This window comes from Protomyctophum parallelum (assembly GCF_964188405.1).
Source record: "Protomyctophum parallelum genome assembly, chromosome: 3".
NCBI classification, from domain to species: domain Eukaryota; kingdom Metazoa; phylum Chordata; class Actinopteri; order Myctophiformes; family Myctophidae; genus Protomyctophum; species Protomyctophum parallelum.
Genome location: NC_139698.1, coordinates 28,424,247 through 28,438,102, shown reverse-complemented (window position 1 = coordinate 28,438,102; position 13,856 = coordinate 28,424,247). Strand labels below are relative to the sequence as shown.

The 13,856-nt window shown below is 41.8% G+C and overlaps 1 protein-coding gene across 1 annotated transcript; it reads left to right on the top strand.

The window, feature by feature from the left end:
* Positions 1-5,557: 5,557 nt before the first annotated feature.
* On the top strand, positions 5,558-13,856 carry LOC310856632 (sodium-dependent neutral amino acid transporter B(0)AT3-like; the record flags this gene model as incomplete). The annotated part of the gene is made up of 10 exons (XM_083762103.1): positions 5,558-5,684; positions 6,213-6,394; positions 7,454-7,564; positions 8,419-8,531; positions 9,621-9,749; positions 9,844-10,000; positions 10,304-10,508; positions 12,392-12,551; positions 13,132-13,294; positions 13,648-13,856. The coding sequence occupies 10 exons, from the start codon at positions 5,558-5,560 to the stop codon at positions 13,843-13,845; spliced, it is 1,545 nt and encodes a 514-aa protein (XP_083618229.1). The 3' UTR covers positions 13,846-13,856.

Genomic DNA, 13,856 nt, shown 5'->3' with positions numbered 1-13,856 from the left:
TTTTGTCTGCACCAACTGCGCTAAAGACTGTCACTCCGGAGCGGGGCTGTCCAGCCACAGCCGCCGCTGCAAGAAATCATGACCACCCAGGCGCAATCCATTGTCATCACTGACGGACGGATGCCTATGATAAAGGTCTTAAAAGTCCTTAAATTGTCCCTTTGGTTTGTTTATTGTTCATCCATCCATCCATATTCAACCGTTTATCCGTAGTCAGGTCGCGGGGGCAACAGCTCCAGCAGAGAGCTCCAGACTTCCCTCTCCAAAGCAACATTACATTTGTAACTGTTGAGGAAAACAATGTTACACAACCAAAATCATTTAGACCCACAGTTTGAGAACCACTGAATAGCGATATGAAACAGTGATGAAGGCACAATAGATGAGACCTGAATATTTTACCATCCGCAGCACGGGTGGAGACAAGTGCAGTTTAGTGGCTAGTATACATTTCAGCTTAAGTGACTACAGGTATGTCCTACTATTTCTGCTAATCTTTTTTGCAGGTAGGTATAGCATAATGCTGTTTCTTCAGAAACTGTATTTGTAGTTGCTATACTGTTATCAAAGTCATATCTTGAAGCTTTACACAAGGGCTTTTGATTCAACAAACCGATGAGACGGATTGTTCCATTAGCTCCTACAGCCAACGAGACGTGTAAGACGCCTAATGTCTCCTGACACACAGTTAACAAACCAACAAGTTATTTTCTTCAAAGGGGAGACGGAACAGTGTAGGCCACAGAGTGTATCTGTATTCCATTCAAATAATATACCTCCTACAGTAGTACACTCATTTTGTAATTATCGCTGCCAAAAGAAAGGCGATGGAAGTCATTGGTGATGAGACTAAGACTGAGGTTCATGGATCTAAACAGACTACAGAACGACCAAAATGGGACAATAAGGTTCAGTACCTGCTTACTTGTATAGGGTTTGCAGTGGGACTTGGCAACGTTTGGAGATTCCCCTATTTGTGTCAAATCTACGGTGGAGGTAAGACGATGTCACCGTCTCTAAACGCCTTTTCATTTGAACATTCCTCTCCTTAAACTTTCAATGATAAAAAATAAAAGAAAGTTTGACAGCAAATTCAGATTTAGTCTTAGTACGTACTGTATGCCTTTTGAATAACACACCTAAACATTAGGATATGTACTGCATGTTGATGTTAAACTTCATTAATCATGAATTAACAGAAATAGCTTACATGTATATAGGTATACACTATACGATTATATATGTTTTTTATTTGTTTGTGTGTGTGTGTGTGTGTGTGTGGGGGGGGGGGGGGGGCTATTGATTGTTGTTTTATTTAAAAACATATTCTTATGCATGCATTCATGCCATAGCTATAGTAGAAATATCAAAATATACAACAGGCCTCTGCATTGCTTTGTTACGGTCAAAGTCAAAGTCACTGCGGACAAGGGGACACGCACCTCCTTTTTTCCCCTCTACACCAAATCTCTTTTTTACTAGAGTTCATGTAGTTAAAACCCAGTCCATTGTAGATTTTACAGTGACCTGCAATCCTGCATGCTTTGCTAAAATATGTCTGTTGTTTGTTTTTCACTGAAAGCCACATCATATGGGTTCCTTATCTGGAAATGTCCAATACTAGAGATGAGAAAATCTCCCACAGTGCTTGTGTAGCGTGTTGTACTGAACACAGCACACCGGCGGAGTTGTTTGGTGTGATATTGCATGACTGACACTTTATGAGCTCAACTCATTACACCAACATAACTGGAAATGAGACAAAATGCAGTCGCACTCGCAGCACACAACAAAGTTCAGTTTTGTAAATGAGAGGGAGTAACTAGTAAGTAACGTAGTGTAGTACATTGCATTGTATAGGCCTACAGTACATTGACATGGCTTTTAATGTTTGGATGTTGACTCAGCACTTGATAGGAGAGCGTGTGATAAAGTTCAAAATGTTGATTAAAATTGGCCAGTGGACATGAATTCAATGACCTTCAATAGAAGTGACCAAATAATGTATAGGATATATATAATATTTATATATACTGTGTATATATATATTAATATTTAAATTATCCAGCAACGATACTATTACTAATCTATTGTCATTTTACTTTTACCTGAAGGAGCCTTCCTGATCCCCTACGTGATTGCGTTGGTGTTAGAAGGCCTTCCACTGCTGCATATGGAGCTGGCCATCGGACAGAGACTCCGCATGGGAAGCATTGGAGTGTGGAGCTCCATGTCTCCATATCTAGGAGGTGTAGGTGGGAGATCCATGTCTCCATATCTAGGAGGTGTAGGTGGGAGATCCATGTCTCCATATCTAGGAGGTGTAGGTGGGAGATCCATGTCTCCATATCTAGGAGGTGTAGGTGGGATCTCCATGTCTCCATATCTAGGAGGTGTAGGTGGGATCCATGTCTCCATATCTAGGAGGTGTAGGTGGGAGATCCATGTCTTCATATCTAGGTGTAGGTGGGATCTCCATGTCTCCATATCTAGGAGGTGTAGGTGGGATCTCCATGTCTCCATATCTAGGAGGTGTAGGTGGGATCTCCATGTCTTCATATCTAGGTGTAGGTGGGAACTCCATGTCTCCATATCTAGGAGGTGTAGGTGGGATCCATGTCTTCATATCTAGGAGGTGTAGGTGGGATCTCCATGTCTCCATATCTAGGAGGTGTAGGTGGGATCCATATCTTCATATCTAGGAGGTGTAGGTGGGATCCATGTCTCCATATCTAGGAGGTGTAGGTGGGAGATCCATGTCTCCATATCTAGGAGGTGTAGGTGGGATCCATGTCTTCATATCTAGGAGGTGTAGGTGGGATCCATGTCTCCATATCTAGGAGGTGTAGGTAGGATCCATGTCTCCATATCTAGGAGGTGTAGGTGGGAGATCCATGTCTCCATATCTAGGAGGTGTAGGTGGGATCCATGTCTCCATATCTAGGAGGTGTAGGTGGGATCCATGTCTCCATATCTAGGAGGTGTAGGTGGGAGATCCATGTCTCCATATCTAGGAGGTGTAGGTGGGATCCATGTCTCCATATCTAGGTGTAGGTGGGATCTCCATGTCTTCATATCTAGGTGTAGGTGGGAACTCCATGTCTTCATATCTAGGTGTAGGTGGGAACTCCATGTCTCCATAGTGTAGGTGGCCAGCGATGACTGACTGTTGATAAATTAAACATATTCATTGAAATGTTGATTAAAGCTGCAATCTGGGACTTTTAAATGAACTGTAAATTATTACGCCAATCTGTCTGATAGAGTATTATACAAACTATAGTACTATATGTGTATGCAGCGACGTAGAGTCTGTGGGGGCCACGGGGCCATGGCCCCCATGAAGAATCCTAGGGCCCCTTTTGGCCCCCATGAAGATTTTCGTGGACATTTTACATTTACATTACATATTTTCTGGGAATTCCGAACATTTTGGACCTCTCCGCCGGCAATCTGAGAATCCCATCGTCAAATATTCGGGAAAACAGCGAGACACCGGCCGTCCAAGAGGTGTTAAAAAGTGCTAATCGGGTTTCTTTTGTAGTTGATCTTGAGGCGTGACATAACACTGATCAAGAATTCACCAAAGAGACCTAACCACAGACTAGTGAGACTACACACTGACTCGAGAAAAGACCCATATCGTCCAAAATAGGCTGATCAGTCGCTGTCTGTGTATAGGCTAATTCATTGGTAAAAGTATGCTAAATAACTCATTTTTAGACCATTTGGGAAATAAATAAATCAGACAGTCCCCCCCAACGCAATTCTGTAGCCTACCCAAAGGTAAAACGCACCCGCCGCCTATGATCTCTCTCTCTCCCTCCGTATCTCTCTATGGGCTGTATTTTGCGTGTCTTAAGTATCAGGTCTTATTCCCTAACTTGAGTAAACTAAAGACCTGGAGGCGTGATCAATGCCATTTGGCTATTCTGAGTGGCCAAAGAGCATTGACCACGCCTCCAGGTCTTTAGTTTACTCAAGTTAGGTAATAAGACCTGGTACTTAAGACACACAAAATACAGCCCTTCCTGTTGGCAGAGCTGCCATTACAGCGATAGGAAGAGTCTAGATAGCATGGAGACTGGTCGGTATATAAGGAGGAAATAAATAAGACACGAGTAGGCAGCAGCGTCAGTTCACATCATCCACTCGTCAGCTTGTTGACACACAACAGAACACTGACGAGAGGCGTTTATTTAGCCAATATATACACTCACGTTAATGGGCACTTCCGGGTAGCACTCTGGGCACTTCAAAATAAAAGCATATATATACATAATATAGATCATATTCCAACATCTCCCTCTCTCTCTCTCCCTCTCTCTCTCTCCCCCCCTCTCTCTCTCTCTCTCTCTCTCTCTCATAATAATAATAATATAGTCCTGAAAGTCCTCACCTTGGCTTGGACATTGGCCTATAGAAGCTGCTTTAAAAGTACCAGCGAAAACAACTTATTTTTTTCCGCGCTGCGGCGGGGGGGGGGGGGGTGCGGGGAGGCGGGGCTGCGGGGGGGGCGACGGGCCCCCATGAGGATTGATCAAACTCTTCGGCTCTGTGTGTATGGTAGAGTATTATATAACTAGTACATGTGTATGGTAGAGTATATGTTAATACAATATGAAGTACATCTGCTGGTAGAGTTACTAGAGTATGTTAATACAATATGACTGGTAAATCTGTATGGTAGAGTGTGTTAATACAATATAACTAGTACATCTGTATGGTAGAGTATGTTAATACACTATAGTACATCTGTATGGTAGAGTATGTTAATACACTACATCTGTATGGTAGCGTATGTTGAGTATGTTCCAACGCAGGGAAGCTGGAAGTACCTTCACTAAAAACGCCGGGACAACGCTCCCCACGTCCCAAACTCTTCTCCCTTCTGGCTCCAAAACTATGGAATGCACTTCCCATTGCAATCGGAACGGCACACTCACTCCCAATATTCCGCCGTAGTCTGAAAACCCACCTCTTCAGACGCCATCTTAGTCCGTAGCACCTGCCGTAGCACTCGCATTTTATGTAGACATACAGTAGCGTATATAGTCATAGTGTATACGCATATGTATGATGTGTGTTTGTGTTCTTGCTACTGTAAGTCACTCTGAATTAAGTCTGCTAAATGCCTAAATTGTAAATTGTATGTTAGTACAATAGTACATCTGTATGGTTAAGTATGTTTTGAGTATGTTAATACAATATTAGTAGTACATGTACAGTACTGGTTGGGGGTGTCCTACCTACTCTTCCAGTTAGAGTTTTTTGTGACATATGCTTCATGTATTTCACATATCATATAAAGTATAAAGTCGACAAAAGATCATAATGGTGATCTTAGTCAACTGTTAATGTAACGGATAGAGAAATGGAACCTTTTGGTTCCATTTCTTACCCTCTCGGATTTTTAAGGTGGCGTGCCAGAAAGGGGCCATCTATGAATGTTATGATGTTATTTGACATATTACGTTGTGAAGATGAATAACACTCCCTCTCACACACACACACACACACACACACACACACACACACACACACAGGTGTGGCGTCCATGATGGTGTCGTTCCTGGTAGGGCTGTTCTACAACACCATCCTGGCCTGGGTCATCTGGTACTTCTTCCACTCATTTCAAGACCCACTTCCCTGGAGAGACTGTCCAGTAAACATAAACCAAACTGGTAGGCTCCTCTTACTGTAAACTTACAAAACCATACTGCCATGGTACTGCAAATAATACAACCATATCGGTATACTGGCACAGTTCACGTAGTAAACTACTCCTACTGTAGAGTCTTCAAAGCAAATCAACATTTAAAGATGGTGTTAAAATAAGTGTTAAATAGCTTTACATTCAGAATAAAATAGAACAGCGCACATCCTCCGATCTTGGTGCTGAAACTCAAATTGTTACTTGAAAAAGACCAATAGGCCTACCGGTCGAAACGTTGTATGTCCTGCCTGCTGTGATTGTGAATAAATACTTGGAGCATTGCGAGCCTTTAAATAGCTGTACATTCCCATTCCATACTAATCATTGCACTACTCTACAGTAAGAGTGTTTGTTCAGTAACAGGTCTGATATTAATAAATCTCATGAAAAAAATAAAATATGGGGTTTCTATCTGTGCATGGCACACAAAATAGCTGCCATGCACTGCTATGCTTTCCATTGAGTTGTGAACACTTGTGTTGGACACGTCACACAGCATATGTGAGCGAGTGTGAGAAGAGCACGGCGGTGAACTACTTCTGGTACCGCGTGACGCTGAACATAACGCCCGACGTTGAGACCAGCGGCTCCTTACAGTGGTGGCTGGTGCTGTGCCTGGCCAGCGCCTGGTGTCTGGTCTACATCTGCTTCATCCGTGGCATCGAGACCATCGGAAAGGTACTGTAACTGACAGACAGTGGTGTAATGTAACTGAAGCACTTACTCAAGTAGCTGTCCTTAAGTATACAACATTGACTTTTTTTACTCTGTGGAGTATTTCATCAGTAGGCCTACTTTTACTTCTAAACTGGAAACACACTGTTCAATATCAACGCTGTTGATACAACTTAAGTTGGCATTCCATTTTGATCATTCATTTGGTGTTCCTACAATTCCCATGATGCATTGCACTAATCTGGCATGCCCATATGTGACACACTCCAACAAAACATGCCTCAAGTCGCCAGAATGAACATGCCTTAAATCAATAAATAAACTTGTTTTTTTTTTTATGTGATTTTCTTTTTTTTCATATTAATACAGTTTGAATGTTGAAGAAGGTTTTCATTCAAACAGATTGTTCATTTGGGCAAATTAAATGTATACATTTATACGTCAAAGTGGGCTTGTTTTTTAACAAGTTTTTGGGGGCAGAGAAGTTCCGAGATTTGCATGTTGTTTTCGATTGGTCCTGGAATCTCTTTGTCCTCAGGTTTCACGCTCTGATCACCGCCCATTAGCGTGCTTGTGTTTGTAAACACAGAATTATTCTACATGGCTATAGTAGTATGGAGGAGCATTTGGGTTATACTTTACAGAAAATAAACAAAACCACGTAGCTACTCGCTCAAATACACTTCCCAGCCTGGAAGCAACACACAACAGGCTAGAAGTGTGTTCTTTTTTTTTCCTCCACCCGCAAAGAGCCAAGATCACTCGTCTTTTCTTTAAATCATAACTCTCTCATTTTTTGCTAATTTAAAAAAATTCAAAATACTATGTAAACTACGAAATTGGGGCTTTCATTTGGTATATAGATCGACCATATATTATGGTCTATATATGGCCACCATTACATCAACCTGATCTGACCCTTCAATATGTACAAACAAACAAACAAACATTACATTGTTTTATCTGTTATTATGAATGCATAAACATCATATTGTTTTGTTTTATCTGTTAATGTTTAAGAAAAAGTCCCTCATGCAGACTCTGACATTCCCCACCATGCAGGCAACCTACGTGACGGCCACCTTTCCCTATCTGGTGTTAACCATCTTCTTGATCAGAGCATTGACACTGCCTGGGGCATCCGATGGGCTTGTGTATCTCTTCACACCAGATGTGAGTTGGTTCCTAATTCATGAGAATTATTGGATAATAGGTGTAGGGTAGGTTTAGGTTGAGACTGGCTCGTAGGCTATTCACATCACCATGGTATATATCAGAATATAAGACAAGGAGAGTTCCTTTGCACAGATACACATTACAGTTGAGCAAGGAGGTGGCGAGGCTTGTCTGTTATGGTTTTTATTTCAATGACGCATAACAAAGGCCTGAGGCACCAGGACAGAGGGCTCTCAGGTGGTGGTGGTGGTGGTGGTGGTGGTGGTGGTGGTGGTGGTGGTGGAGTTGTTGTTGTTGCTGCTGACAAACACTGACTGCATGGACAGGCACTCAGGGAGTATATATAGCTGGCCATTGATTGAGGTGTGAGTGGGAGCAGGTGAGATTGCGAGGGAGTGACAGCAGGAAGTGGGTGGATCCAATCCATGGGTAGGCCAGGGGGAGGGTTGCTGTTGATAGCTAGGATGACTCTTTTCTACAATAGGCCTATACTGTATCTTGGTCCCTTGTTATTGTGTTTTTGTTACTTAGATTTCTATTTATTTTTCTTGACCAAATTGACTAAATGCAATGTTGTGTAATCAGATGTACTGTATGTTCATTGTTTGACCTGGTATCCTGGTTTCTTGGAGTGATCTGTGCACTGCACTTATGTGATTATTTACCTTGTTTACCTTATTTACCTTGTTGAGTTCATGCTTACTCTTCTTATTCTAATCTCGCTCTGGGTAAGATTATCTGCTAAATGTCTAAATTGTAAATTCTAATTCAAGCATGTTTGATGAAAATAAACACATTTTTGTGTGACTGAAATACGCTTCTCAACCAAAACAACAACGTGTTCATTACAGTGGGAAACCCTGAAGAATCCAGAGGTGTGGTTGGATGCTGCTACCCAGATCTTCTTCTCCTTGTCCTTAGCGTTCGGGGGCCTCATTGCGTTTTCCAGCTACAACCCTCAGAAGTAAGTTCATGACAGCCACACACACACACACTACTTATCATTATGGGAAAAAATCACACCTAAAATGGACACTATATGGCTATTTAAAATAGCCATATAGTGTCTATTTTAGGTCATTTTGAATTTTACATCATGTCAAATAACCTATTTGACATTATGATGTAAAATTCTACATTCATTGTCGATGGGAATTAAGTTTGTTTAAGACAAAGTTTGTTCACTGTAACTAAAAGCTGGATGTATTGTAGGAGGGGCTAGCACCTCTTAAAAAAGGTATGCAGAGACTTAAGGCCTATTCATAGTCTGGATTTTCGGTGGTAAGGTGAGTAAAAACAGAGAGAACGGCTGGAGCGGTGGCGGTGGTTTGCTCTTCACCACGGCTCGTGACGTCATGTTGTAGTTCGGTGGTAACCCACCACCGAACATCCAGACTATGTATGAGCCTTTAAAGGACATCTTTAGTTTTTTTTCAACCAAGGTTCATGTTTTAGGTTGTTATTAGAGAAAGTAAAAGATGAGTGTTATTTTTTTTTGTTTGCTTTCTTTCGTTTTAGGGATTTTAGCTGTTTTTGACAGGGGGGCGGGGGCATTCGAGCATGGGCTAAATATGTATTTTTTTTTACAAAATGTTATAGAGATTTCTTTTTTTTATCATTTACTATAGTCCTACTATACCCCAAGAAATTACATCTGGCCACAAAAGATCCCAGGATACTGTATGTGAAGGAGGCCTACTGGGGGGAAGCCTACTGTAATAGGCTCAATATGTCCGTTTGACACAATCAGTATAGATCCTGTGATCTTTTGTGGCCAGATGTAATTTCTTGGGGTCTAGTAGGACTATAGTAAATAATTAAAAAATAAATCGCTATAACATTTTGTAAAAAAATACAAATTTAGCCCCATGCTCGAATGCCCCCGCCCCCCTATCAAAAACAGCTAAAATCCCTAAAACGAAAGAAAGCAGCAAATGAAAAGAAATTAACACTCATCTTTTACTTTCTCTAATAACAACCTAAAACATGAACCTTGGTGGTTAAAAACAACAACAACAATGATTAACCTGTCCGCATTTGATCCGGTCTTCAGGAATAACTGTGAGGGTGACGCCCTGATAGTTGGATTGGTGAACAGCTTCACTTCTATTTATGCTTCGATTCCCATCTTCGCCATTCTGGGATTCAAAGCAAATTCAAACTTCGATGCCTGCCGGAATGAGTATGGACATCTTATTCTGCTCATGATTGTTGTTATTTTTTGTCAGGTTTATAGCTTTGCACGTGTTTACTGTTAAATTTGATCAAATTCACAGCAATATATTGTCACTGACCAACAACTTCAACATTGGCGATGAAAACATCACTCTGGATAACTATAACGACTGGCTCACCCACCTGAATGAGAGTGACCCCTGTAAGGTTGAGAGCCTCAACCTCAAGACCTGTGACCTCCAGACCTTCCTGGACCAGGTGGAGTAGCTTTGTGATGTCCTGTGAAAAGTTTAAAATAAAAAGACAGACAGACAGACAGACAGATACAGAGATCTCCATAATATTATGGTACAGTATACTATAGTATATAGGCCTTGGACACAGACAGATGGGTACAACTGGTACTCGGACAACAGGTAATGCATAACCGCTGTGGTTATCCAAGCGTGCATTGTACCCAACAGGCACCGGCCTTTTTCATCATCATCATCATCATAACCACTGGTTTTAATGTTAATGAGGTGTGTTGAAGTAGTGTTTGTGGTCCTGCTGTACATGCAGAGTGCATCTGGGACTGGCCTGGCCTTCATCGTGTTCACGGAGGCAGTGATCCACATGCCAGGCTCTCAGGTGTGGTCCGTGTTGTTCTTTGTCATGCTCTTCAGCCTGGGTCTGTCCTCCATGTTTGGGAACATGGAGGGAGTCCTCACTCCTCTTCTAGACCTGCATCTGGTGCCCAGCTGGATGCCCAAAGAGATCTTCACTGGTAAACATCCTATAACAGCCTCCAACCACATCTACACCGTAACGTGTCTTGTCACAAATGCCATTTTGTATGGCAATGTGAACTGTTAAAGGAGCATTCAGTCGTTTTTGGGGAAGAAATACCTGGTCCGCCCCGGTAACAAGATGTGCGCATGCACACGCTCTACAGTGGGGGGACGCGCAACAGGCCAACAGCACGCACACCAAGGCCCGCCTCCGCTCGATCATAATTGGAGGAAGGCCCCTCTCTATCATGATTGGATGAAGGATGGGCCCTCTAGCCAAAAACGAAACCTAAGCTTTTTTTTTTTACCCCAGGGGTGAACTGGGGACAGGGAGGAACTCCTTATATGTTCAGCACACTCTATAGTAGGGAGAATTATCACAAAAAAATTAAAATAAATTTGAATTAAGTGAAATCACGGAAGATGGATATATTATTATCATCAGATTACGGTAATAAAACAGCTCCTGTGGAATCACCGTATCCTTTAAGCATATGAATTACAGTTTAATTATTAACCCTATAACCCCATTAACCCCAGGGAGCTCTATAGAGCGTCGCAGTCCCTCCCCCTTTCAGAACGACGAGTGGCCCAGGAAATGAAATGCAATGCATTTTTCCCATCGGCATTTCTTAAAGTATTTATTTAAAGACGGTTACGCCGCGGACAAAGCCAACTCGGATCGTGACAAATCATGAGAATGAACACAATGTTTTGGGCCGATCAAATAATTTATAAGAAGAAAAACAAAACAAATAGTGTTGTCTCCTGCCTTTATTTTCTTCTTTCTAATGATTTGATCGGCCCAAAATATTGTGTTCATTGTCATGATTTGTCACGATCCGATTTGGCTTTGTCCGCGGCGTAACCGTCTTTAAATAAATACTTAAAGAAAATCATATGGGAGAAATGCATTGCATTTCATTTCCTGGGCCACTCGTCGTTCTGAAAGGGGGAGGGACTGCGACGCTCTATAGGGCCCATTGTTTATTTATCTCTCTACAGCTACACTAAAGCTCTTCCGCAAAAATAGATGATCTACATATACACGACAAGCTTGTAGATCTGCTATTTTAGCAGAATGTTTGCCCCAGGATATAGGGTTCAAGTGGTTATGGTGGACAACAGGCAAGAGGTGTTCCTCTGGTTTCCTGGAGACAGAATGTGTATTTATTTGAGGCTGAAACTAAAATACTGAGGCAAACTGTCAGGCAGTTATACAACTTGTTGGTAGGCCTGGGGCATATATATGGGAAGTATATTGGAATATTATACAACTGGCTGAATTGTTGGCATTCTTAATTCATATTCATAGTTTCACGTACTGTACAAGATCTAATAAAGGCAATAAATTGTCTCTGTCGGGTGTCCAAAAAGGATTCAAATTCAAAAATAAAATCAGCAGATCGACAAGCTTAGAACATGTTGCTTTACGTCATGTTTTGAGCTTGTGGATCTGCTGTTTTTTATACTTTTGCGTGACGCTGTAGTGTGATCAATTAGGGTGTAAATTCACAAAAAAAAAAGAAAAATCCAAAATTTGAACATGATAAGAGGTTTCTGCCCGACAGCAACAAAAGAGTAAAATGCATGACTTCAGTAAGTATATGTATATGATGTCATACATGCCCTGATGAAGACTCTTAGGAGTCGAAACATGTCGGCTATTTAACTTTAAAAAAACATTTTTATAAAGTACTCTATTTTACATCCATCCTCTCCTCCCCCTTTTTGTTTCACCTGTTTGTAGTCTGTGGATCACCCCTCTTCTTTCTTATTCTGTAGTCCTTCTGATCCTTGAAGCACCAACCGTACCTTTTTAACCTTTGTACCTCCACTGAGCAGTGAGCCCCTGGTTGATCTTTTTTTCTTCTGGCAGGGCTGATGTGCCTCACGTCGTTCCTGGTGGCCCTGATCTTCACCATGGGTTCAGGGAACTACTGGCTGGGCATCTTTAACAACTACGTGGGCTCCGTGCCTCTGCTCATCATAGCCTTCTTTGAGATGACTGCTGTCGTATACATCTATGGGATCGATAGGTCACACTTTAAAGGCTATTTAATATTCATTATTCTCGTGTTATTGTTAATATTTGTTAAAATGTGTGCTGCTAAATGACATAATTCTGATGGTGTAAACATGTATAGAGCGTCGCAGTCCCGTCACATTCACACACCGATGCCGGAGGAAACCATGCAAGAAGGCACCAACCTGCACATCGGGAGCAATTAGGGGTTCAGAGTCACAAGGACACTTCAACACTGAGGGCCACCATGGTCTCCCCCGTCTCCTCTTTAGCTTTTCAGATCTACATTTTCATGTAGGGGGGGGGGGGGGGGGGGGGGGGGACAATTGATACATGGGTTCTCTCTTCTGGTTGCATGCAATTGGTATCCCACACTGAAAATGTTTGTTTCTGTTTATTAAAGAGCTGGAGAGATGGGAGAGACCCCTGTTACTGAACAAACAATAGTCTATACTATAGACTATCGTTTGCTATATGCTATAGACTCTATAGCAATGATTACTATTACCATATATAGAGCTATGACTAATTAACAAAAGCACATATCTTTTAAATGAGTGCATGCTTATCCAGAGTGTATTCTGCACCTTTAGGTTCAATGATGACTGTGAGTGGATGACAGGCCGCAAACCCGGCCTGTACTGGCAGGTGACATGGAGGTTCGTCAGTCCTCTGATGCTGCTGCTGGTGTTTTTCGCATATGTTGCAGTGATGGCTGAGAAACAACCCACGTATGATGCCTGGAACCCAGAATATGTAAGAATGGAATCATTTACCTTCCATTGTAAAACTGGCTCAAAGGCAGAGCTTATAGCCTACTGTAGTACAGCTGCTCCAAATCCTTGAATATGCTTGAAATTAGATCTTGTGTAGATAACTACATAATCTTTTGTCTTTTTGAGAATTCTGAGCTCCAAGATGCATTATAGAGCAAATGGAAAATATATTCTATTCTATTCTATTTTATTCTATTCTATTCTATTCTATTCTATTCTATTCTATTCTATTCTATTCTATTCTATTCTATTCTATTCTTATTCTGGCATGCTTTCACAAATCTATAAGCCCATGTGACTCCAAGTGTATAAACCAGTCCATGCCTCCTGCAGGTGGACTTCCCTCTGTCCGAAGTGAAGCCCTATACTGGTTGGGTGTTCTCCATCTGCGTGCTCCTATCTGCTCTCCCCGTGGTCTCCATCCCTCTGGTGGCGCTCTATAACTTCACGGGCTTCCTGAAGAAGAGAATCATGAACAGACATAACAGAAACCCGTACGCAGACGATGAGCTCCGTCAGGGAGACTTGTAAAGGAAACACTT